At 33.6% G+C, this 24,551-nt stretch overlaps 4 protein-coding genes across 14 annotated transcripts in view; 2 read left to right on the top strand and 2 right to left on the bottom strand.

The window, feature by feature from the left end:
• Nucleotides 1-53: 53 nt before the first annotated feature.
• Nucleotides 54-15,593, top strand: Srrm234 (Serine-arginine repetitive matrix 2/3/4). Of its 4 annotated transcripts, none has more exons than XM_069114234.1 (10): nt 54-210; nt 818-1,059; nt 1,375-1,479; nt 6,401-6,679; nt 8,474-8,599; nt 8,676-8,754; nt 9,576-9,631; nt 9,786-11,759; nt 11,844-12,014; nt 13,286-15,593. In XM_069114234.1, exons 2-10 carry the CDS (start codon nt 830-832, stop codon nt 13,434-13,436), a joined length of 3,171 nt encoding a protein of 1,056 aa, XP_068970335.1. In that variant the 5' UTR covers nt 54-210; nt 818-829; the 3' UTR covers nt 13,437-15,593. The 4 variants fall into 4 exon arrangements, with proteins under 4 accessions (XP_068970335.1, XP_068970337.1, XP_068970336.1 ...); XM_069114236.1 differs by lacking the exon at nt 13,286-15,593 and adding an exon at nt 12,328-12,950; XM_069114235.1 differs by lacking the exons at nt 54-210; nt 818-1,059; nt 1,375-1,479 and adding an exon at nt 2,166-4,179.
• On the bottom strand, nt 15,114-16,519 carry LOC138180410 (peroxisomal membrane protein 2). The gene is made up of 5 exons (XM_069114267.1): nt 16,381-16,519; nt 16,211-16,306; nt 15,953-16,100; nt 15,754-15,873; nt 15,114-15,665 (listed from the first exon to the last, which is right to left on the bottom strand). The coding sequence occupies exons 1-5, from the start codon at nt 16,476-16,478 to the stop codon at nt 15,576-15,578; spliced, it is 552 nt and encodes a 183-aa protein (XP_068970368.1). The 5' UTR covers nt 16,479-16,519; the 3' UTR covers nt 15,114-15,575.
• On the top strand, nt 16,297-19,789 carry LOC138180413 (uncharacterized). Of its 6 annotated transcripts, none has more exons than XR_011173298.1 (5): nt 16,542-16,682; nt 17,058-17,157; nt 17,273-17,445; nt 17,786-18,286; nt 19,761-19,789. XR_011173298.1 is itself a non-coding variant. In XM_069114269.1 (4 exons), the coding sequence occupies exons 2-3, from the start codon at nt 17,061-17,063 to the stop codon at nt 17,437-17,439; spliced, it is 264 nt and encodes an 87-aa protein (XP_068970370.1). In that variant the 5' UTR covers nt 16,542-16,682; nt 17,058-17,060; the 3' UTR covers nt 17,440-17,445; nt 19,761-19,789. The 6 variants fall into 6 exon arrangements, 1 of the variants encoding a protein (XP_068970370.1); XR_011173301.1 differs by adding an exon at nt 16,942-16,988 and having other exon boundaries at nt 16,570-16,682; nt 17,273-18,286; XR_011173299.1 differs by lacking the exon at nt 16,542-16,682 and adding an exon at nt 16,297-16,437 and having other exon boundaries at nt 17,273-18,286.
• Nucleotides 17,664-24,551, bottom strand: part of Myo61F (unconventional myosin 61F) — a 34,734-nt gene continuing 27,846 nt past the window's right edge. For all 3 annotated transcript variants that reach the window (XM_069114218.1, XM_069114220.1, XM_069114219.1), the window contains 19 exons: nt 23,656-23,881; nt 22,826-22,941; nt 22,678-22,748; nt 22,327-22,535; nt 21,984-22,166; nt 21,698-21,904; nt 21,308-21,570; nt 21,053-21,222; nt 20,820-20,974; nt 20,618-20,746; nt 20,395-20,548; nt 20,085-20,316; nt 19,724-19,954; nt 19,484-19,643; nt 19,165-19,410; nt 18,870-19,085; nt 18,689-18,789; nt 18,483-18,585; nt 17,664-18,161 (listed from right to left, as the gene is read on the bottom strand). In XM_069114218.1, the coding sequence (XP_068970319.1) occupies nt 18,147-18,161; nt 18,483-18,585; nt 18,689-18,789; nt 18,870-19,085; nt 19,165-19,410; nt 19,484-19,643; nt 19,724-19,954; nt 20,085-20,316; nt 20,395-20,548; nt 20,618-20,746; nt 20,820-20,974; nt 21,053-21,222; nt 21,308-21,570; nt 21,698-21,904; nt 21,984-22,166; nt 22,327-22,535; nt 22,678-22,748; nt 22,826-22,941; nt 23,656-23,881 (3,187 nt within the window). In that variant the 3' untranslated portion in view covers nt 17,664-18,146. The remainder of the gene's footprint in view (nt 18,162-18,482; nt 18,586-18,688; nt 18,790-18,869; nt 19,086-19,164; nt 19,411-19,483; nt 19,644-19,723; nt 19,955-20,084; nt 20,317-20,394; nt 20,549-20,617; nt 20,747-20,819; nt 20,975-21,052; nt 21,223-21,307; nt 21,571-21,697; nt 21,905-21,983; nt 22,167-22,326; nt 22,536-22,677; nt 22,749-22,825; nt 22,942-23,655; nt 23,882-24,551) is intronic.

Genomic DNA, 24,551 nt, shown 5'->3' with positions numbered 1-24,551 from the left:
CAATGCAATTTTCTTGGTCTTACGCTTATGTGCGATAGTGATGCCACCGTACGGTACGTTGCAAAGCTGCCGCGTGAAAACGGTAACGCCACAGGAATCGCGGTACTGGTTGTGTTTTTTCGTTAATTGGTTTCGTTTTAAGACGGGTTTGAAAATCGACAGTTTCGTGCATGACACAACAAGATTGTCAGTGGTGTCACTAATGTAAAGGTAATGCTCTTCGACGACACAAAGTGTATATTTGTGAAATTTGCGCAACGTTCACCGGATCGATAATTGATTTACGTGTGTTCTATTCTAACCTACCTGTCCGTTCCTTCCAAAGTTATTAGTTCAATCATGTCACGTTGTCGATCGATTCGTCGCGATTTAGTTAAGATTTCACTTTGGACACTTGGAAGAATTCTATTAATATACTCCGCGACCCCAATAAAGATGATCTTTAGTCAGGTTTCTAAATGCCTAACCAGTATGCCTATTGTGCACTTACTGTCATTCATTGTTAAGACACTCGTTAATCTATATTATGTACAGAAATGTTCCCGTGATTCTTAGTCAACAAAAATATATATGTATATAATATCATTCTTTGAAATTTTTTTTCTTGTAAAGTTTATCCTTGAAAATTTTTATCTTAACATAATAAACATGAATGGACTTATTTAATTACCTAAATTCAATTAGTATATCATTTAAATAATATTTGTAAGAATTTATTTATGTATATTCATTTTTACCAAATATGTGTTTGTTTTTTTAATATTCGTAGATATTAATAAATTATTCTTTAGAATCCTTTTACATTTTATGATTCTAGGTATAATACAAGATGTACAATGGAATTGGATTACAAACACCACGAGGTTCTGGAACAAATGGTCATGTCCAAAGAAATTGGGCAATTGTACGCAAGACTAAAGACAAAGTCACTTACAAAACAGATGAAGGAAAATTAGATCAGCTAAATAAGCAACCTAACAAAGATATTCTTGATCATGTTAGAAAAAGGAAAGTTGAAGTCAAATGTGCAGAATTGGCAGATATTTTAGAGGAACAAGGGTAAGTACATATCTTTATTTTTATAATAATATTGTACATAAATCTGATTATATTATTGTAATATCATAATTGCTCAAAAAATAAATATTTCTTAAAAATAAATTTAAAAATTAGATATAGATTATGTACGAAAGAAATACAGAGCTTCATCGATCCTTTGAACCCAATAGTAAATGAGATTCCGAACTTCAATTGGATTTGGCTTATCTTTGGCTTCAATATTCTTTCTATGCAGTGTATTTCTTCACTAAACTGCTAACTATAATTAAACAAATGCTAGAATTCTACTTTATTTGCTTTCTTTGTGCTTTATAGATTTACATCCGAAGAGGTAACAAAGAAAGTAGAATCATACAGATCCATGTTAATGGGAACTGACACCAAACCAGCAATATCTAGAGATGAATTTGGTCGTGTAAAGTAAGTACATTTTCTTCCTTATTAATACATTTCTATATGATTATATTATATAAAATATGATCGAACAAAATAAATAAACGAAGTAAATAAGCTGCATTTTTAAATATGCTACAAGTAATTTCATAATATAAAATTGCATGCAAATAGTATTGCATGGTATGTAAATGATGAGCAATATTAGGTTGTTTCTATTTTAAGACTATATTAAGATCCTCTTTATTTATAAAAAAGAAAAAACTTAAAAACCATGAATTCAATAAAAATTTAAACTTTTACGTAACTATTCGTTCTAAATCCATTCATTTATGTCGTTCCAAAATGCGCATATCGAAAATTTTGAAAACGAAAGTTTTAAGAGATTTCGAGACAAAGATCTAATAGCTACGATGGCTAGAACTCGTGTAAATGTAATGTCGGGGCTGCAGCAGCTTATGATCGGTAGCTCAGGTTCCCGCTAAACCCAATATTATTGGAGGGTGGAGACATAGTCGCGTTCTCTCTCCCGAGTCGGCTTTCAGGGATATTACGCGGCCGATATCGACGTACCCCATAGCGCCGGCGCCACCCACGAACGGGGGGAGATACGGAGGTGCACAGAAAGAGAAACAGAGATACGCAAAGGGTCGAGCCAGAGAGAGGGAGAGTTCTGTTCCAGCATCTCTCATACTCGACTCTTTCCGCCTCAGTGCGAGGATGGACCGGCGTTACGACGCTACGCGTCGTCGACTCTCGTCGAGTACACGAATCGTTGGCCAATAGTCAGAAGAAAAAAAATCAAAAAAGAAAAAAAAAGAGACCAAAAACAGGAGGGAACATGTAACGGTTTCGTGATACACTCGCAAACAAACAAATCACAAAAGTCTTCCATTAGCGTATAGATTATTATATATATACATACATATATATATATATATATATTATATTATATATTATATGTTTTAATTAATCGTAAGTGATAAGTTGGCGTGTTAAGTGTAATTTAAGGTATGTAGGTTGAATTTGGAGGAAGAAGAGAAATCATTCGTACTCGTGTATTAATCCAATCTCAATTCCGATTTAAATTTACGCACATGTTTCGTACGGATACGCATATCTATTATAAAATTTGTTAGATCAAGGAACGTATTAGAAAAAGATTAAGGGTAAAAAGAAACTCCTGATTCTAACGCAGAGGGAGAGCGAGAAGATTTAACAGAAGAGCATAATCCCCACGTGTTTTGAATTGATTACGAGAGAAGAGAAATAGGAAGATTTGAATGGGATCCGACATTTTTCTATGATAAAAATCCATGTGTCTCCAGGTCGATGAATCGACAATAATTAATTAAGACGTCTTGCTTCTCTGTGCACTCAGCGTGTACGAGTCGAGGTGCGGCGACTATAGTGTGCCTGATACGAAGTCTTCCTTAGCATGTAAGCTACAATGAAATTACGATATATTCCTATATTCTTACACGAGTCACTAAGATATATATCTCTATACAATATACATGTATTACTAATTATATAAAACTCTTAAAAATCTAAGAGCAAAAACACAATCAAGATTGAAGAGGAAATACTTAAAAAAATTTAAGAGAAATTAACACGAAAAAGAAATTTCTCAAATAATTCCAAACAAAAAGTTGGTTATTTTAAGAAGAGATTGGTTTCAACGACGATTGCTGTTGGGAGAAATAATCGATCAAGCAACGAGGAATTTTTCTCGGTGAACAAGAGAAGATAGGGAAAGAGAGAAAAGAGGAAAAAGAGAAGAAAGGGATCAGAGACGAAAAGTGACGTTTTCATCATCGCTGCCGGATGATTGTTCTCGGTAGGATAGCAGAGGTTCTGAATAAGGTGCTGGTGTAATCGGGGGAGGAAGCCATTACCTGCGCCTCCAACCCTCAACCCCCTTCCGACCGCCTAAACTGTCAAAGCCTGCCTCGAGAAGGGGATTAAGCTGCATCGGAACTACTCGCATGCCCGTCGCCCGACCGGTAGAGCTCCTTAACGTAAATTAGCGGCCGATCGTACTTAATGCTCATCTAATTACCCGGCCGTTAATTATTCAAGCCCTTAGTTTGTCCTCTAGAGTTGCCAGTGGCTGACCAAACAAATTGCTGGCTAAATGAGATAAAATTTATTGGTAACTATATCGGGAAAATACCGAATACATTATTATAAATCTTCTCAGAAATCTTATAACTAAAAGAAAAATCTTATAATATGTTACATCTCATAATTTGAAAACGTTTATGTAAAGGATATAAAGGAAACTTGAAAGAATTACCAAAATGTATATTTCAATGAAGGGATCAAGAAAAATATTGATTATAAATAGAAGAGAGAATTTGCAACAAGATCGAAGTTTCGATTAATTTATATATATTGTTAATTGAAAAAAATCAAGGAAGAGGAGGAGTTTTTTCTATCGAGAGTTTTGAATCGAGGAATGATTATGTCTGTGACAGTAGCTCCTTTGAAACCAGCTCGTGGACGAGGTCCAGCTGATGGCCGAGCATTTTTTGAGACACTCTGGAGAGGAAATTTCTTCTTGGATAGACAGAAGGTGATGAAACGATCGCGAAAACGAAAGTTGCAAGTGGCGAACGGAAAGAAGCGTGCACAGCTGCAGATGCGACAGCATTGTTGCTGTTGTCAGCGCATACAACTCCACCTCCTCGCCGGACGGCGAAGCAACATGCGCTCCGTCGTTAGGTGAATTTGTCACGAACGTTTATTAAGTGTATAATTTTTTCTTACGTTGAATAATACGTTTTTATGACCTGCTTTTTATTTGTGGGAACTTATCTTGTTTAGACATGAACCTTTTACTTTTCATTACTATGAAAATGGTAAATGTTCATCCTCTTTTTTTTTTTTTTAATATTTTTTATCGATTAATGTATTTTTAAGATTTTTTGCCGTCTACCTTTCACCTGTGAAAATTTATTGTTTTGAGATAAAATCTTTTTACATTATATAAAAATCTTTCAAAAGTTATCGAAGGTAAAAATTATAGTTTCTACGTTCTAATAATTTTTCTAGGTTTTAAGAAAATTCTTTTTCTACATAATCATTATTGTAAAGACTTAGAATGATTGTATTTTTAAATCTGAATTAACTTTCTCGAGAAGTCCGTGGGAAGATAGAAAGACTAACTGAAGGAATTGGGTTTCTTTGACCACAGATTATCGTCTCTACTTATTGTACATGGATATTCGATACCTCTAATGGCACATAGCTGATAGAATGTAGGAAAGTATCGCTACATATTCCTTTCCTATTCAAACATTGCTATAAATATATTTGTTTATTTTACAGTTTTTAACTAGAAAATTAATAACTTAAAAAGTTCTCTACAGAAATTCAAAACCTAAAAATATCAGCAAAGAGGAGATGTGATTAACTGGGGGGATTAAAAAGGCAAACGCTCTCTTTGAGTTCTATTTGGGGATGATTCACACTGTTGACCCCCAATCCCACGCGAAAGGGAAACATTTCCCTGTAAACAACTGTTACCCTTTAACACGCCATAATAATCAAAAGTAACTACCTTTACGATACTACATACTTCGTTTAATTATTCTAAATATAATAATTCAAAAACAGATTCAACTCCATCTTAGGAAAACAGAAAGATAAGAGAAAGGAAAAAATGTACAAAATATCTATTTTCTAAAAAGATGACTACCAAAGACTCGCATTATTTAACTCTACCTTACATAAAGAAAAAAAGAAGATTTAGAAGAAAAGAAATTATATATTAAAATATAAAATATCTCGTCTTTCAAAAGAACAATTACCAAAAAATTCACATCATTTCGAATGAAATCAACCATCAAACTCTTTAAATTAAATAAGCCTGTTAAAGGGTGACAAGAGAAAAATAAAAAAGCATAAGAAAAAAATAAAAATTATTTGGCCGTTTGATCTCCGTTTAGCGATACTTCGCAAGTGGTTGGCTGCTGAATTCGAGCGTGCAGCGGCGAGGAGTAGTGGCGCGAAAGGGATAGCAGAAAAGAGAACAGCTGGATTGTATTGATCCGCGCTCGAGCGTTGGCGTAGGGGTAGCTCGGCCGATCCCGGCCTCGCTTGCTGCTTTTCACTCGCGGGGTAGAAGAGGGGCCACCTCGATTTCTCTTCGGTATAGTCTCTCTGTTCGGTGTTATGTCACTGCCTTGCCGCATTGTCCGGACGGTTTCATCGACGTTCGCCAAGGCTACACCAAGGGACACGCCGTCCACCTCCTCCATCGTCAATCTCTTTACACGCTTTATGGATCGTCGCGAAATTTCACAGAACTAAAGCGGCCCACCAAGTGTGTCCGGTTTCGCGCGACGATGACGGTGAAAATTTCAACGCGGTACGAATTTTCCTCGTTTCATCCCCGTGTCGTGTTGCTTCCTCGTCGCGTCATCAAATTCGATTAGAATATCAAAATAGGTCATGTTACTTGTTTTCGTCCCTTCCTCCACGACATGCGTTTATTTTTATTCATAGCACAGTTACTTCATCAGATTTTTCTTATCTCGTGTGGAAAAAAATATCTTGTTGGAAAGAAAATATTCTTTAGATCACAGACATTTTTTATACTGTTTCTGGAAGAGTAGATCTGATGGCCACGTGTTTCTAGGTTTATGTGCGAACTTGGTATACGTTCGGTGCACGGGGTCAATGTGTTCGCATATGATTTACTGAGTAAAGTTTCCAGTGCCTTTAAGTGACTATATAACACGACAGTGATCATTAAAATCTAAGATTTCTTTCTGGATCAAAAGATTTTAATTTTAGAATTTTTATTATTAATTTATTGTATTAATCGTTTGGATTCAAATAATTTACGTGATGCGAGATTATTTTGTTATTGATTTAATGTATCATCGTACAAAAGAGATTTATGCTTGATGGAAAATGACAATACAACTTTTTCTTACAGTGTAAGAGAGACACATCAGATCGCTGAGGCGCAGCAAGAGAAAAATGCAAAGCTACGCGAGGCGTTCGGGATATCGGAGTTCTTCGTGGAGGGAAGTAGCCTAGATCCGGAGAGGCACGCGCGCGAGGCTGAGGCAAGAGCGGCGGCGAGCAAAGTGTATGAATTAGTACGGACCCCGAGTCCAGCTCCGGACACTACGTCCGTCCCGGAGAAGAAGAAACGCAAACGGTCCGGTAGTGCAATTAAAAAGAAAAAGGGAAAGAAGCATAAGAAGGAAAGGTAAAAGACAACGTAATGGTGCACGGGTCAATGGAGGCTGGATTCGATGTTTTAATTAATCCGCCAAAATAAAGACAAATAAGATAATGTAAGTGCAGATGAAGGAAATTGTAGTAATTATATTACTACATTGTACTGCTGTATATTAAAAGATTGGATATACTGTATACTATAGCGTAGCAGTAGTACTATAACGGTATACTACAGCATACTATAGTATAGTAGTAATAAAATAGTGTACAATATTGTTTGTGTTATTATAGTGCAATGTAATGATATATATTATGTGTGACTTGAATTATTTAAACAAAAAATTCGTATCGTTGTCCCATGCGAGAGAATGTGTACACGAATCCAGGCTCCAAGACCGAACGGACCATCCCCCGTAGTAGCTCCTCTCCTAACCCTCGGTTAATTATTCATTTATCGCAAGTTCCACACTCGTTCATTTGCTTACTACACACCTCTTGTCAGATACTGACTCATGACTCACCTACTATTTCATGTCCCATACACCTTTCTCTGTTTCAAACAGAACTGAGGAGGACTGAGTGCCTACCCAGTAGGCTCAGTAGGTAAGTGTGGTCGTCGCGTCTACTTTCAAAAAAAAAAAGTTTAAAAAATTAAAAAAGTAATAAAAGAAAATAAAAGATATACTTGAAAAAATAAAAAACGATATAAAATATCTGTATTAAGAAAAGAAAGAAAGAAAAATAGTCGAGTTTAATATATTTAGGTATTTGTCTAAATAGGCATAATTAGAGAGTAAATGTTTGCTGTATTGCTGGAATTCCTGTAACATCAAAAATTAGTAATCAGCAAGATTTTTTGTTAGATACAATGTAATGATGTAAGAAAACAGTGGGCAAACATTTACTTTGATATTATACAAAATATACACGGGTTTTTTTAACAAATAACGTTGTACGTAATCTGACGCGTAAATCATGCATTTCTATCTTTGTTGTTGTTATCGATAAAGCTTGTTGTTAATGTCATCTCTCTATTTTTTTCTGACAAGTCCGTCCCTATCGATGGTTATCAAGGTAATGCTAATCCCATATTATATCAATACTCCTCATATTTTGTATACTCGTCTTTTGTAACTTTTGAAAGATTTGGTTTTACATAACGCACAATGTCCGGTGACTAGTTAGAAAAAAAAAAGAAAATCTCGCAGAACGTATGAAAAACCAAATCTTTCAAATGAGTGATTATGTAGTCGGTTTGTTAGCTATAGCCCGATATTGTGATTTTCACCTTATATATGTATCGTTGTACTTATATTTTTTATTACTTAATTCACTTGGGATTGCAGTGAAAGATTGGAAAAAATATGTTTATATATATAATTTTTCGTTTTTTTTTCTACATCGATACTTACTAAAATATTCACACACTGCATTTCCTATACATATACATATATATCAGTATATAAGTTAGTATCCATTTTTTAAATTGAATACCTTATCCAGATGCTGAGATAGATCAGTGTAAAAATTTCGCCCGGAATTACGCGTTCTCAACTGCTACTTTTTCCGAATTTCTTACTTTTTAATCGAATACAGCAGGTAGCTTGTATCATTAGAATAAAGTATTTGTTTCACACACGGATACATTGTACTACAGCTTTCTTTATTGTCAGCACAAGGTATGCACTTGTCGACAGGAAGACGCCCACTGCAAGAATTAAAAAAATTAAATATTATTAACCAAAAAAAAAAAAAAAAAAAAAAAAAATATTAAACTTATTTATAGTGAAACTTTTAGAATAACTACGAACGAATTTCCTAGGTCGGAATCTCCGAAGGGTAGCAAGAAGAAAGAAAAATCCAAGAAGAAGAAAAAGGAAAAGAAACACAAGAAGACTGAGGCTAGTTCCTCTGACAGTGATTCTAGTGAAGCTTCAGATGATAGCAGGTAATCAAACTTCTAAAATTTGTATCTTTTTATACTTAATATACATAGTCAATTATTAATATAATTAATTTTTCAGTTCTTCCGAAACTGAGTCAAAGAAGAAAAAGAAAAAAAAGAAGAAGAAGTCAAAGGCAGAGGCAAAAGAAAAGCATGAGGTAGGGAAAATGATGCTAAGGAAACAGATACGAAATTTCTATCTTCCTCTCTCTTTCTATACATATACATATTTATAACTATATTATATCCATATATATATATATACCTTATATATATATATACCTTAGCACGTGAAACAGGAGCATGTGACATTTACTTTTACGTTCATTTTTCTCCTATTAGTTGTTAATCGAACATTGGATTTTATAAAATATTTTGTGTTGCCGCCTAACTTTGAATAAGCATGATTCATTGCTTGTTTCTGTAAAGATTTTTATCTGATTTCAAGTTAACAGTCATTATTTCAAAAGTGTAAATCTCAGTATTGTTTGTAATTATCAGCGCCATTTGACAGGATATATTCCCTGAGTGAGTACCAGATATGCCGCTACTCAATGTAATAATAATTTTGTAATTTTTCTATTCGTACGAATTTTTGCGATTGTTGTTGCCTTTTCACTCGTTTTGTGTCAAGCACCATCACGTTTACGAGAGACTAAACGAATAGGAGACTGCTTGTTCTCTGGCCTAGGTGCAATGCAAATAGATTAATATTAAAATAGTATGTAACGTTTACATTATCAACTTCTCTGATTTTTTTATTTTCTCAATTATGTTTCTTTCGCGGACACATCTCTTCAACTAAAACACTTCGTACATTTTTGTCTTCTGAATTTGTACTAGAACGAATGAGCAGACTCCAGAGAATCTTTGAACAATTACGATTTCTTTTTTTATCCTACTGACAAGTACATATGCATGATTGATGTTCGCTAGATAATCCTGTCTAACATAGTAATCCATACTGTTCTTCTTCTAGAAGAAAAAAATACCCGTCAAGAAGAAGCATCAGTCATCCGAGAGCTCGTCAGATAGGTAAATTTCAAATTTAAAGTTTTTCAAATAAATTTTTCAAATAATCAATTAGATAAATAATAATCCCAATAATCCCAATTGAATAATCCCAAATAGAAATCACTTTTTAATAGTACATAGTTTTATATTATATATAAGTTTGATGAATTTCCAGTTCTCCGGAGAGGCCGAAAAAGTCTATGAAACATGACAAAATTGTAGAGAAAACTAAGAACGATGAGACGGAGAACACAACGAAAGAGCCTCGATCGAATCGCTCACCAAAGAAGCAAGAGAAAGGTCGAAACGAAACTCCTCCTCCCAAGAGGAAAGATTCTCCCGTTAAAAAACCTGCGCCAGAGAAAAAGGATAAATCACCAGTTGTACATAAGAGTCCTCCACCAAGACGACATAGATCACCATCAAGAAGTAAAGCTGATAGAGGAAGGTCTCCTAGAAGATATTCAAGGTCACGACGAATCAGCCCTTCGCCAAGGAGAAGAAGGATTTCGAGATCTCCAAGAAGATACAACAGATACTCTATATCCAGAAGCAGAAGTCGATCGAGGTACGATCGTTATGGATCACGACGTCGATTTTCACCACTTCCTAGACGCAGGAGATCCGATTCTCGAAGAAGATCCAGGTCTCCCAGAAGACAGAGAGATAGACGAGAAAGATCCAGAGATCGTCGTAGAAGTCGTAGTAGGACAAGAAGTAGATCTAGAAGATCTACTTTGAGTTATTCTCCCGTACGGAAAAATCCGGAACGGTACAAACACATATTAGAAGAGAAGAAGAAACGAGATCAAAAGAAGAATCACGATAACAAACGGAAATCCCGGTCAACTTCAAAAGCGAGAAAAATGCGAACAATTACACCAAGAGTTAGGTTACGTTCCTCGAGCGAGGATGAAACAGATATAGCAGACGATGAACCAAAAGCAGAGGACGAAGAAAAAATGAAAGAAATGCATACATTGAAGCGATTACAGAGTGGATTAGCCGCGAAAGCCAGAGAGACTCTTGGTAAGAAGGTAATAAGTCCAGTAAAGATTAAAGTTGAGAAGAAAGAAGATAACGTGTTGGATATAGCTTTACCAAATGACCCGCCCAAAATGGTACAAAATACTATTGGTCTTGTGCAAGAGAAATCTAAGTCAAAATCTCCTATATCTCATTTACCTGCTATTCAGTCTCCAGTGTCCAGCAGATCACCCTCACCAGCTTTGCCATTGACTAGAGAAGAGGCTGCAATAAAAATACGATCTCCGAGTGAATCGCCTCCTCCATTGCCACCAATCTTAAATAAGGTTGACTTAAGGTCACCGAGCATGACAGCTAAGACAAATCATCGTTCGAAGTCTCCTAGTATCACCAAGAAGAATTCGCCAGTTGCCTCAAGGAAACACTCGTCACAGAGCAAATCGTCCTCACACTCACCGCCCGTATCGATCTCCCATAAAGACACTACTATAAAATTACGTTCTCCAAGTGAATCCCCGCCTCCGATTCCTAGTAACAAATCTAAGCAAAGATCTGCATCACCAGTCATCTCAAAAAAGAGTTCTCCTGTTTCTAGAAAGCATTCTCCGAGGAATAAGTCTTACTCCAGGTCACCTTCCAGGTCGTACACGAGATCTGTGTCACTGGAGAAAAGGTCTTCCAGATCGCCTCGGCATTGTTCAAGGTCCGTCTCCAGAGATAAAAAATCGCGTTCTGTATCAAGAAGCAAGAAATCGGCATCTCCTAGACATAGGTCTCCAACATCGCCATCAAGATCGAAGAAATCATCTAAATCTCCAGCAAGGTCAAAGAGATTGAGCAGGTCAAGGTCTTCTTCGGAATCAAAACGATCTGTATCTAGATCTCCGTCACGTTCAAAAAAATCTCCGTCTCATTCACCGGAAAAGTCAAGGTCCAGAAGTAGGACCAGGTCGTTATCGAAAGGATCCAGGAGCCGATCTCTATCAAAGAAGTCTAGAAGCAGATCTTTGTCAAAGAAATCGCGTAGTCGATCACTGTCGAAGAAATCTAGAAGTCGGTCGCTATCGAAGAAGTCAAGGAGCCGTTCGCGATCATTGTCCAGGCTGTCGCGAGATAAAGAGAAGAGAAGTCATAGTAGGAGTAGTTCACGTTCTTCTTTAAGGTGAATAATTAGTCTTTTTTACATGTATTTCCTTTACTCTATTCTTATAAGAAATTGTTTAATGTATTTCTATTTTGTGTCCAGTTCAAGGCATAGTCGTAGAAGTTTCTCTAGTTCATCGCGGTCATCAAGCAGCGTTTCTAGTAGGTCTTCTCGTTCAACGTCCAGCAGTTCAGCTTCTAGTAGGTCTCGGTCTCCGTCGATACCTCGACGTCATGGCTCACCTAGTTTTCTAGATAGACGTCGTATTACAAGGTAGGTATCTATACAACGGTAGTTTCGATATCGTAGCATCAGGTTTTACAGCGCACCACGCCAAATCTTGTAAGCTCACATTGTTGTATCAAACGTAGAAACGTTTATCTTCTTTCGACTTTTATTTTTTATTTTCGTTTTTTGATTTTATATATTCATCATCGATGTATCCATCTCACGATTGAAACGCTCACTTGTTTAAGAAGTTCCGATTAATAATAAGCAATTTGCAAAGCGACGATATCGATAAGTTTATGATGAATTCACGCTTGGACGTTCTTTTATTAATGCTATTTTGTGTTGTGTCCTACAGAGACAGATCGAGGGACAGGCATAGAAGATAAAGTTACGACTTCGCACAGATGTTTCTATTACTTTCCTATAATTATAATGTAGTAGTAAACATGTGATGCATACCGAATTTCATTTTTAATAAGTAAATGAAAAAAGAAAGAGAAACAAAGCAATTTTAGCTGCAACCGTAAAGACTAGTTTAATGATTATTGATGAATAAGCATAAAGAATGGTGTAGTTTAATTATAATTATTCGTGCATATTGTGGCACAGTAAAACTTTATCAGTATCAATTCAATAATTTTCTAAGGAACTACTTTCGACACTCATATACACTTACTATGCAATGCGTCTAATTAGCGAACTCCCCGCATCTAATTACCCGCGTTATGTAAAATGGAAGTATACTCCGTCACAACTTATATATGAATTTCGTTTCAAGTCAGTCAAGTATACTTATGTTTATATGATTTTTTCTTCCCCCTTTTTTCATTTGTATCTAATTGCTTATAAAATGTCCTAAACATGAGTAGACGTAGCATGCGTGTATCTTCCTTATAAATTATTGTAAATGACATATTTACAGTAGAGATTCTCTTTTATTTTGTCAGTCACAAATAAAATGTATTTACCGCTATAAAAGCAAGCTGTTTTCTTTAGTTCTTGATATACATTTTTGTTCGTTGTGTTCTGTGAATCATTTTCAATCCACTGCCTTCCTTTATTAAAATTACAGCAAGGTAAGTAACACGTTTTTATTTTTGCATGGTTTCTTTTGTTGCATTGCATGATTTATTTTGCACGTTCCTTTTTTTCAATATCTATTATTAATGATAATATGTATTAATATCTACTTAAATTATTTAATTCATGTAAGAGTTGTTTACGATTAACATATCTTTATCTAATTTTTAACAAACGTTTTTTATTGTATATAACTGTGTGATTATCATAATATTAATAGTCGTTAATTTTAGCGCCAGGAAACGACCAATTCCATATCATCGACCTACTCCGACACCACCTTCGTCACCGAGTAGTTCAGATAGCAGCAGACATAGTAATTGGTCAAGTCCAAGTCATCGATCAAGTTGTTCCCCGAGTCGAAGTCCATCATACACGCGTTGAAGCGATTGAGCGAATCCCTAAAGACTAGACGTTCCTTTCATGTATCAGATTTAGAATGGTGCAGATCATGAAGGTCTTTTGATGCTTTTTTCTAACATCATGTCTTACGTCATGTTAAATCATGTTTATAATGTTGGAAATTGACACGATTGTAAAGAAAGGTTTCACTGTATTTTTTCGTATCAGGAAGGTACAAAGATAATACACCATTCTGAGTTTGGTGCATCATCTTTAAATCTTTGTAAATTCTTAATATGCATTTACATGTTTGATCTCGTAACTCGTAACTTAATAATACTCATCGATGATGGTTCACAGTAATACCATCAGCTTCAGTATTAGTAACACTAACGTTATTTCTATTGCTCCATTTTTATTTTAGTCAGATATTAGGTAAGAATGATTTTAATGTACTTACAGTATGATATTTATATCATTACTAGGGCAACCAAAGAAATGAAAGATTTAAGTTTGTCTATCATTCATCTTTCAATTTTGTGAATTGAAACATGATTTAAAAGCTAGATGTGCAAGAATAACCGGAGATAAGATATTTTAATAATAGGATATATGACTAATTTATAGCAAAATTTTATAACTCCATCATTTTTGGAAGTACATTATCTTCCTCGATTATATTGTCTCACGATCTTGTGAATTTTATGTCTTCATAAAATAATGTTTTTCGTAGACTTATGTACATCTACGTACTTAAGCAATAAGAGGACAATGATGATTATAAGCATCATGAAGTATGTTGATTGCAGCTTCTTAAGATCTCACATCATTATTCACTAGCAATTCTATTATTTGAAGGTTCATTTAAAACTACTCTAGTAGTACAACGTCCGGGTGATTATCTAATCATATAATTGTTTGTTATACAAACACCAGCTAGTCAAATTTTAAACATTCCATTAGTAATTAACGTACTGAAATATTATTCAAATTGATCTATTAATTTTTCAAGGAAGTAATTCATATTTTAGTGCAATGTTTTACACTTGTTCCTTTTGTATATACATATATATTATTGTGTATAGACTCAGCACCATGCTCGTTTGCTATATTAATTTATTTATTTCCTGACTTACATATATATATTTATTTATTTATTTATTTATTTATATCATGAATAGCTAGTCATTTGTCAATTGAAGACAAGAAAAATGTATAAAAGTGATGTTAAACTATTAGAGTTTCGTTTACTGGCAATACTCAATTTATCTGAATGCTAGTCAGAAAGTTTTCATTTGGCTGTAAGGCCAGGCAGCGTACCAAAAGACATAATTAGACTAGTCTTGATTATTCAAAGTTAAGTCTTGAAAATGTATGTATAGGGTTAAAAAATCATATTTGAAAATTCTACATTGTTTATGATTAGGAGGAAAAACTATGTAGAATTAGTTCTTGCATAATGACTGACTCAGTTTTATTGAAAAAAATGTCAATTGCTATAGTGTTGCAACATTAATTCACACTTGATGCATATCTATGAAACGAAGCTGAAACATAAATATGTAGGTACTTATCACATGAAAGACTTGATTTTAGAATTAATATATGTAAGGTCTGGAAAATTCATTCTATCATTTGATTAATGCGTTTTACAATATTACAAAACTCTGACGAATTATGAAGTGGAAGTTATTTATACGAACGTAGGAAGGAAAAACATTGTTATCTTTGCACACCATGGCTCTTGACATTAATATTTATTATTCATAATTTACAGCCATCAAATGTTACCATCGTTGAAATGAAAGAAATTCTGATTATATCTGTAATATACTCTGTATTGTTGTTGTGTGATTAAATTAAAAAGCTTAAAATATTTTCTTCTTCTTTTACAAAGCATACAAAATTCATTTATATATATATATAACCATTCTTATACCACAGCTTAGGTACTAGTAAGGATAGTGTTCAGTCTAAAACTGTATATAACGTACAGTAGTACAATTATACACAGATTAGACTGTGTAACATTGGAATGAGAAATTATTTACATAATTTATGTATAAAATATGTAGTGCTTGATAAATATGTATCCCATAAGCAGCATATCCTTTTTATATTTAGTAATATAAAAATTAAATCTCTATTATATGAATATGTTAGTATCTTGCTCCACTGATGTTATTTTGTAGCTTTTGTCTGTTTAGAACGCTGTTGTGCGAGATATATAGCCCAACAGAAACCAATAAGATTTACCACAAGAACACGTAACTGAAAAAGATTGTTAAATATGTATTAATTTTGAAATCATTTCAGTAAGTAGTTTAATTTAGGTTATTAAATACTCAAGTGAACTTACAATTGGTGGAACATATTTTAAGTTAATAAACTGAAGTAATGTTAAATATTTTAAATTTGCAGTAAGTACTGGCAAATATAACTTTTTCATTTGTTTCAAAGCATCATCATGTGAACTACCCTACGACAAAAAGGAATTTGGATAGTTGGAAAAGACAATAAGTGATGGAGACAAATTGACATGCATAAATAGATCATACCTCAAACATAGACAACATGTATAATGCTAATGCCTGATAACACGGTGTATATAAACATCTTTCTATTAACAAAAGTATTAAAGGGTTTCTCACAAATGGATTTATATATGTATAAAAATAATGTGGAAGTGGGCCTCCAAAGAATAGCCTACAAAAGAAGTAATACTTTGAGAGGACAAATAATTTTTTGATGAAAAATTACAATTATACTAGCTGTACTTAAGTACTTGATTTAGTCCATAATTTATTGAAACTTACCCAAAGAGAGCAAATGCGAGGAAACTGTCTTCATTGAAACGCTTTGCACCAGATATTTTTTGCGAAATAAAATTTCCAAGAGCTGCGATGACACAACTAAAAGAACAAATAACATTCCCTTTAAAATATATTTTAAAAGTGGAACACAATTTGTATTCGCTATGACATACCTAGTGATCGCTTTAGTTTTCAGCGGACTCGTATAAAGACGTTCGAAATAAGCAGAAGTAAGTTGAAGTATTAAATCTTTAGGCTTAGAAAGAGCCATTCTGATTGTTCTATTTCTCTATATCAAATGAGTGATAAAAAGGAAGTGGGAGTTAAACGTGGTATTTCGTCAAAGTATGAACCGGACGATCTGATAACAAACAGTAAATTGTAGTGAACACTACAAACAGTTAAATGCAACACATACAAGTTCCGTTGATCTGGCAAGTTATTAGTATATAACACGATCAAACTAAAACTAAAAGTATTATTAATTTATCGTACTATCTGAAATTGCATCACAATAAAATAAATAAGCTTAAAATAATGCATATAATATCATAATTTGACAGATTGCAAAATTAGTCACAGTACATAGTACATAAGTGGACAGTGACGTAAGATAGTTAAAAAACAAATATAGCCTATAAAAAAAGAATAATCGCTATTTTTTTGTAATATTTTTTCCATGATTATAAAACATGTTTTTAACTTATATTAAAATGCGTATATATTCTTTTTAGTAATGTCGAGGTTAGGTTTTGTGTGGTAGTATCAGTGTATATACACTGTATGTACATATGTATTGTGTGCTATAACTTTATATCAAATATTAGTAAACTTTTCATCAAATATTTAGGACATGGCCCAAGGAAAATTAAAAGTGAAAGCTAAAGTGCCATCGACGGTAAAAGGAAAAAGTAAGAACAAAAAGAGTTCTGGTATTCAAAGACGAAGTAGTAAGTATCTTTTTATAAACTTCTACCATAAAATAAAGCGTTGTAAATTGTAAGTAAAAAATTAAATTATATGTAAATTTATTTATAAAAATTGTTTGAATTTTTTTATTTATAGATGCTCCTATTCAACCTAAAAAGAAGAAATTTGAAGAATCACATAAGTTAAAACAAATAATTACAAAAACAGTTAACAAAGCAATGGAAGATGAATTGAGAGAAAAAGCTTTGGAAGGAAAACGGTCACTTACTAGAAAGGAAGCAGTTACCTTGAAAAAGAAATAATTTATGGTATTATTTTAAGATTGATACTAAAAAAGACTTCTTTATTTTACTGAAATAATAAATGTAATATAAATAAAGATCTGTATTGTAAAATGAACAATACAATGATACAAAACAATACAAAGAATAAAAATAAATAAGCAAACCATTTCAATATATATGTGTAAAATTTATTGCTAACAGAGGGATATAAATAATGGGAAAATAGTATAAAATCATTCATCTGTTAAGATTTAAGATCATTATTTTAATTTGTATTGTTATTTCATAGAATAATTCTGAACATGAAATCAATGGCACAGTGACTTATAGGATATAAATATAAAAAGAAAATAATAATTTTCAATGCACCTGCAAAACATCCCGCAATAAATTACTTTTTTGTGCGATTATCCGACAATAGTTTCCTAGAAGGCACAAGGGTTTCGTTTTTAATTGATTCACATCGACGGCGAAAGGTTTTCATTTCGCTGATAATGCGCTAATTACAAAAATAAACATTATTTCACAAGATATTTTACATAACTCATATAACAAGGTACAAAATTGTGAGTTCGATTTGATAAATGTACTAAATTTTAATATATTATCTCTTCTTAATAAACTTCCACTCTAGATCACATCGATTAAGGCTGCGTTACGTATCGTATTTTGTAGGCTGAACGCTTCTTTCTAAGTACAAGTTCGTTTAAAACATTATTTGAACTTTATGGAGAAGCCACCTACAACGTTAAACACAAATACAAGTTGAGCAGCATATCTTATTTTGAATCTACCAAACGTTCTACAGTAGTCCCCGTTTAATGTTCGCTGGCTTGAACCTGTGCAATGAAAACTATTCTAGAAGGTGAATTCTCAGAAGTTGCACGGGTTTATTCCTTTTCGGTACTTTCATCTCAGACTGCATCAAGAGCGAGACTAAGACATTCAGAGCGAATGACACGCTCATTCTGTAATATCAATTCCAGGAATTGATGGAAAAGACTCCGCGAACATTAACTGGAGTAAAACTGAACTAAACGCAAAGCAAGGATTATATTTACCACTAATAAATGTCCACTTTGTCTGTTTTTACTAATGGCTGGAGTTGTACCAGTTCTGAATTCAATCACACCTTCTTTACCACTGACTAGTTTATGTGACACTCTGAAACGTGATATTAGTTAAGCACCCAGCATGAGCATATTTGTTTATTTTTAATCAGGGTCCATTTCTTTAATTAGAATTAACTATTATTATTTGTACTTACGATTCCGTATGAACAATTTTAAGAATATTTGGGTTATTAGTGATATCAATTGCTTTTGTTAATGCTTCTATGATATGTGGTACCTCCAAAATTAAATCACCCTAAACAAAACATAAGTAACGACAATTAAGAAATATTAGTAATTCATTTACACTTTTTTAATAGTATAATAATGACAAACCTTATCCTTTTTTAATTCGGGTGGTATCCTAACGATCAATAAATTGTCCGATTCTCCAGTAACCACCAACTCTTCAATTGATTTATAAGGTAATCGATGTTTAAGTTTGAACGTTTTTAAGGTATCTAAAATATACACAGCATGCTCTGTTAAAATTAATACCCTTTCACGGGGTTTATAACCATGTCGATCATATTTAATAACAGGAGTCGCATACTAAAGAAGAGATAAATAAAAAATATTATTAGAACTAAAATTTAAAAACTATACATTTTAAATATAGAAAATTGTTTACTTTTATAGTTTCATTTTTAGAAAGATGATTATTAATGAAACTCTGTCTCAAGGCATTGTATTCGGGACCAAGCCGATCATTCTTGAACTTTGGTCCAAAACTCTTTGCATACGATTTCTTTTTGTCTTTGAAGAGAGATTCAGCTAAAATTTTTAATTCGAATTGCTGCTTATCGTCTTTTGACAAAGCCAATCTATAATTCCGGGCTTTCCATTTTTTGTATATGATGCGCAAATGCTCTGAAGCCTAAATCAAAACATCATTATTACTTTATAAAAAGACACATACATACATAGAATTAGACAGTCGTTTATCTTACTTCTCGACAAGAGTATGGACATGGTGGCCAATAATTATTTAACACACCAACTGGAAGTGACTTAGAGAGCTTGATTAACCACTGAGATTTTGCTAGCTCGATAAAAGCGATGTTAAGCTCTGTTGGTGGTCCATTTCGTGTAATAAATCCTTCGATAAATCTACATAGAATTATTTTAATTTATTGTATATGTCTAAAATGTGTAAAAAATATTTAATCAGGAAAATTGATTCATAATACCGTCGAATAATAATAACTGCTTTTCGTCTTCTTTCAGCTTCCTGTTTCGCCAACCATCTTCGAATATACTTTTGAAAAACTATTGCTGCCTTTCTCATGTTTAAATACCTTCGTCTTATTAATATACATTTCCATTTACTTTGGATAATAGCAGCTATTTCATGCTTCTTCATCTGGAAGGCGTCTTCCGTATCGAATAATGTCTTAGGGAATCGAATGAATAATTTTGTACTGTGTAATAAATTTTATCCAGTGTTAGATGCATTTTTCAATAAATAAAAATTATTTATAATGATGAAATAAAATGATTATGATAGTGTAAAAAATAATGTAACTTTTTATTTGTGTTAAGAGTTCTTACTTGCCCATCCTGTATTCATCTTCTTCGAAACCAAGATGACACACGAGTATCTGTACACCTTCTTTAGCGGGACCATGATAGTTAGGCCATGTTTGTGGACACAGAGATTTATAACGTTGTAAGAATTGTTCATAGGGCCTTCTGTAGGCAAAACCAGCTCGCCTTACTCTTAAATTTTCCATAAGACCTAAATACTTTACTTGATGCAGTATAATTTTCTCGTTGAATTTATCTAAAATGATATTACAAATATTTTGAAATATATGAAATATTTGTTGAATATAATAAAATAGGAATTATTGAAACTTACTAGGCATTTTATAGTCATTGGGTTTAATACAACGAATATAAGAAGGTTCTTTGCCCATAAGAATCTCCACCAGATTATTTAAACTGTTTTTAAATTGCGTAATAGCAGTATCTGGTCGTTTTTTGCTGGTCAAATCTTTTACGTCAAACACGTTCTACAAAATCATAAATTTTAATATGAAAAACCGAGGAAATAATGTTTCGATATCAATTAGTGAAAGTACCTTAATAATCGAGTTCGTCGTGTGCGACATTACTTCACGCAAATCTCTATATAATAAATCATTATTCTTCTCAAGGAACCCACGGACGTTGTACGTTACTTCGCCAGCGTAATGCACCAATCTAAACTCCTGAAATACACAATTATGTTAGGGAAAATTATATTAGAAGATTATATAATAAATTGTGAGGCTTAAGTCTTACATCACGTCCCATAACTTTCTGTGTTTGTAGATCTGCTTTCATATGGCTTATGTAATGAGGATGATTATTCAAATTTACATTCAATTTTTCCAGGAAGCTCAAATCGGTTGGTTCTCCGGGACGGAGGCATTCTTCATCCATTAAGGATATTATACCTGAAACAGATATACATAAAATAATATATCATATTTACAATTTTCATTAATTTACTAATGTAAATTTTGAATTAATACCTTTATATTTTTCTTCGATTAAATCGCAAATGACTTTATTATTAAAATATTGAACATTTTCCCACGTTATTCCCTCTCTCAAATACTCCTCTTGTTCCGATTTCAATGTCAATTGAATAAAAAGTTGCTGCAACTTCTCATTGCAGTAATTTATACAGAACTGTTCGAAGCTATTGAATGATATCTTTCATGAATCGTGTAATGAAAAAAAGACGATTATTAAATAAACATTATTTAACCTTAGAGATCATGTACCTGTTCTTCTGAAAGATTTCGAAACCATAAATATCCAGGATTCCTATGACCATTTTCTTATGTGGATTGTTAATCGGCTGCAAGGATTTATTCAATCTGGTCACGAGCCACGTGAACAGCCTGTCATATACAGCTTTCGCCAACGCATCCCGTGCATAAATCGCAAATTCTCTGTTCAACGGGGAAACGACCACGTCACCGTGGGCGTCTATGGTGCGATTTGTAAAGGCCCCCGCTAACTGCTTTATGTCGCAACCCAATAACTATGAATGAATATAAAAATTGAAAATAATTGACCAACAAATTTCCATCAAACAAATCGTAAGAGACTGAAAGATACTTTATTATCTACTTTACTATTTATGTGTGGTATGGATGCCTTAGACTTACAGCGGCAACTGCCTCGACAGAAGCTGGTTTTAAGATTTGTGCGACACCATCTTCCTCGGTAAAACCAACATTTCCCATGTGCAATACCGATGCAACTATTGCGAATAAGTCATCCTGTTCCTGCTGAGTCATCTCCATAGTCTTCATCGCCTTTATCACTTCATTATACTGAGTCGCATCGTCGATACTGTCTATGGTGCCTTTCGTCTAAAAATAATATGGAACCTGTCTCACAATGTACGTTAAAAAACAGTCGGTTGATTAGAAAGCAAAAATAATAGCTTACCCCATTGGTAAGGTAATAGTACGTATCTAAATTTCTCTTGAGATATAACTTCCGCAAAGTCTCCTCGCTTGCTCCGGCTAACAATTGATAAAATATATGAAAATTACGCTCTCCCGAAAATTGATGCACTACTCGTGATTTCTCGAGTAGGTAATTCAAGATGTTTCCACCGATTGGATCTCCCTGGAAAGATATTAGATTTCATTCATTCATAACACATTCTTTTCGCGCGAATAAGTAGGTATTAATAACTATATATGATACAATTAACATTATTTAAACATAAAGACAAAGATAAAGACATTTAAAGATAAAGACAATGAGACAGTTCATTCATTTGTACCTGGAAATTAAATTGGATATCCATGTACTTGCCGAAACGGGACGAGTTATCATTGCGATTAGTTTTCGCGTTCCCGAAAGCTTCGAGCACCGGATTGCTACCGATCAATTTGTCATTTACTTCTTCCACTTGTTTCTTGTGCCCGGTGGCAGCTGCGATAAACTCTAGCACCTTCTTCGAAGCTTCGGTTTTCCCTGAACCGGATTCGCCTAAACGATCAGTTCCAAGCACGTTAAGTCTATCTCTAGCATAACTTATTACATTGCCGCAGAAATAGAATTTTCTTAAAATACTCAACAAACTTTATTTAATTATTAGAAGAATGACTAAATTTGTAAGTATGTTTCTTACCGGAAATCAGAATACATTGGTCCAGATTCTCCTTCAACAAAGATTGATAAGCAGTATCAGAAAGCGCGAAGCTGAAAGGAAACAAAAGATTCTAAATTATCGATTATTTCAAAAATAGGACACTTTGTAATGTAGTTTAGTTTCTTACATGTGTGGTGGAGCTTCGAAAAAATTTCTTCCATGGTAATATTGAATGGTTTCCGAGTTATAAATTGGTAATTTCTTGTAGGGGTTCACTGATATCAGCACTTGACCAATATACGTCTAGAAAAATAGTAAGAAGCTCGTCATAAAGTTGGAATAGAGCAATAAAAAATAAAATTCTAGGTAAATATGAAACAGGTTGGCCGATTAGTTAATGAAATTATCACAGTGTCTCCAAATACGTATTTGAGGCATAGCTAACTGAATTGGTAAATTTTCTGCAAACGTAGCTCTAAGTGTATAACTGGTTTAGAAACCGATGAAAAATTCCTTTTTTATCTATGGAATGTTAGATAAATATTACTTTGTATTTTTAAATCTCGACATCTTTTTAATAAGGCTTCATTATAATAATTCTTTGAATCAACAATGTTTATCCAAAATATACGCTGCTGTTACCTGTGCTAGCTGATAACACGTACGAGGACAATAAACTAACTGAAACTTCAAGCACTTATCGCGAGAACTTAAAAATTTCTAAACGTTGTCTCGTATCTGTCTAACTTTGAACAAGTTAGCTGAAAAATTGCCATAAGTTTACATGCTTACTTAACTCTACTGATAAACTAAGTTTTTTATATTTTCATAAATAAATTTTACCCAATTTTTTATTATATTTTCATAGACAAATCTAAGCAAAGTAATTTTCTAAAATTCAAGTCAATTGAAAGTCTTGCTTACAAGTACATTTAACTAGACAATACAGAAAGAAAGCGACGCCAGACTTCCGGGTAATTGGTTCGAGCAGTTCTTCCATAAAGATTTTTTACTCACATAGATCAGATTCTCGTTGAAACGCTTTCGCAAATTATCGATAAACGCGTCTTCGCTCTGGAAGTCCTCGAGAAGAACGAAGTCCTGGACACCGACGCGGTCACGCTCGTGCAGACCACGTTCCATGTTTCTACGTAACTCGCTGCCAGTCCTGGGGACTTCCGGTGCCCGTGCCTTGCCGGAACCTCTCACAACACCTCCAGTGTCGGATACCGCACGCGCCTCGCTATAATAGGTCAGGGAGCAAGTTACTTTTGAGATGCATAATAATGAGTAGTTTGTTGGAAGGAATTTTTAAATGAAAAATCTGTACAACTTTATATAGGAGGAGAAGGAACAGTAATTTTAATAACGAAGCTGCTCCGTTCTTTGTATCATCTTTGACTCGTTTGTATTTTTTATCGTTAAAAAATTGCTCTAGTTTTGAGAAAGATGTAAAGAGATAATTAAATAATTCACAAAAATTCAAAGATTATAGTTGGCTTAAGATATTCTTAGATTAGATTCAAGGATTGCAAGGTATAAAAATAAGTTTTGCGATAAAAAATTTTTTTAATATTCATTTTTCCATTTAGTTCTATAAGGTGTTGCACGTTTTATATAATTGTATAGTGTTTTATAGTAATTTAGTTTTCATATAAAATTATACATCATTGTTTAATTTCTTATAGTGCCATAGTGTCATCCTCTTTTTAAGGGTCTGACTATGTACCTATATTGTCTCGTTGGTATAGTTGTTGGCTGCCTATTCGCATATTACGATCGATCGACGATGAGATTTGTGAAATTAATTGCGACCAAGACGTATGCCGATTTCTCGTGGACGTTACACGATACTGAGCGCGAGAAAGTGCGGATTGCGAGTATTGTTCGATCGCCGGAAAGGAAATCAACAC

The sequence above is a fragment of the Bombus flavifrons genome, chromosome 5 (genome assembly GCF_040668555.2).
Source record: "Bombus flavifrons isolate JBK064 chromosome 5, iyBomFlav1_principal, whole genome shotgun sequence".
In the NCBI taxonomy this organism is placed as follows: Eukaryota; Metazoa; Arthropoda; class Insecta; order Hymenoptera; family Apidae; genus Bombus; species Bombus flavifrons.
This window is presented reverse-complemented; position numbering and strand designations above follow the sequence as displayed.

Bases quoted from the DNA above. Each gene is read 5' to 3' on its own strand.
- LOC138180410 (XM_069114267.1), bottom strand. From the start codon at position 16,478: ATGGCTCTTTCTAAGCCTAAAGATTTAATACTTCAACTTACTTCTGCT. The intron at 15,874-15,952 runs GTATGATCTATT...TTTTTGTCGTAG, and splicing joins ACATGTTGTCTATGTTTGAG to GGTAGTTCACATGATGATGC. The intron at 15,666-15,753 runs GTAAGTTCACTT...AATCTTTTTCAG, and splicing joins TAAAATATGTTCCACCAATT to TTACGTGTTCTTGTGGTAAA.
- Srrm234 (XM_069114234.1), top strand. From the start codon at position 830: ATGTACAATGGAATTGGATTACAAACACCACGAGGTTCTGGAACAAAT. The intron at 1,060-1,374 runs GTAAGTACATAT...TGTGCTTTATAG, and splicing joins GATATTTTAGAGGAACAAGG to ATTTACATCCGAAGAGGTAA. The intron at 12,015-13,285 runs GTAGGTATCTAT...CGTTAATTTTAG, and splicing joins GATAGACGTCGTATTACAAG to CGCCAGGAAACGACCAATTC.
- LOC138180413 (XM_069114269.1), top strand. From the start codon at position 17,061: ATGGCCCAAGGAAAATTAAAAGTGAAAGCTAAAGTGCCATCGACGGTA. The intron at 17,158-17,272 runs GTAAGTATCTTT...TTTTATTTATAG, and splicing joins TGGTATTCAAAGACGAAGTA to ATGCTCCTATTCAACCTAAA.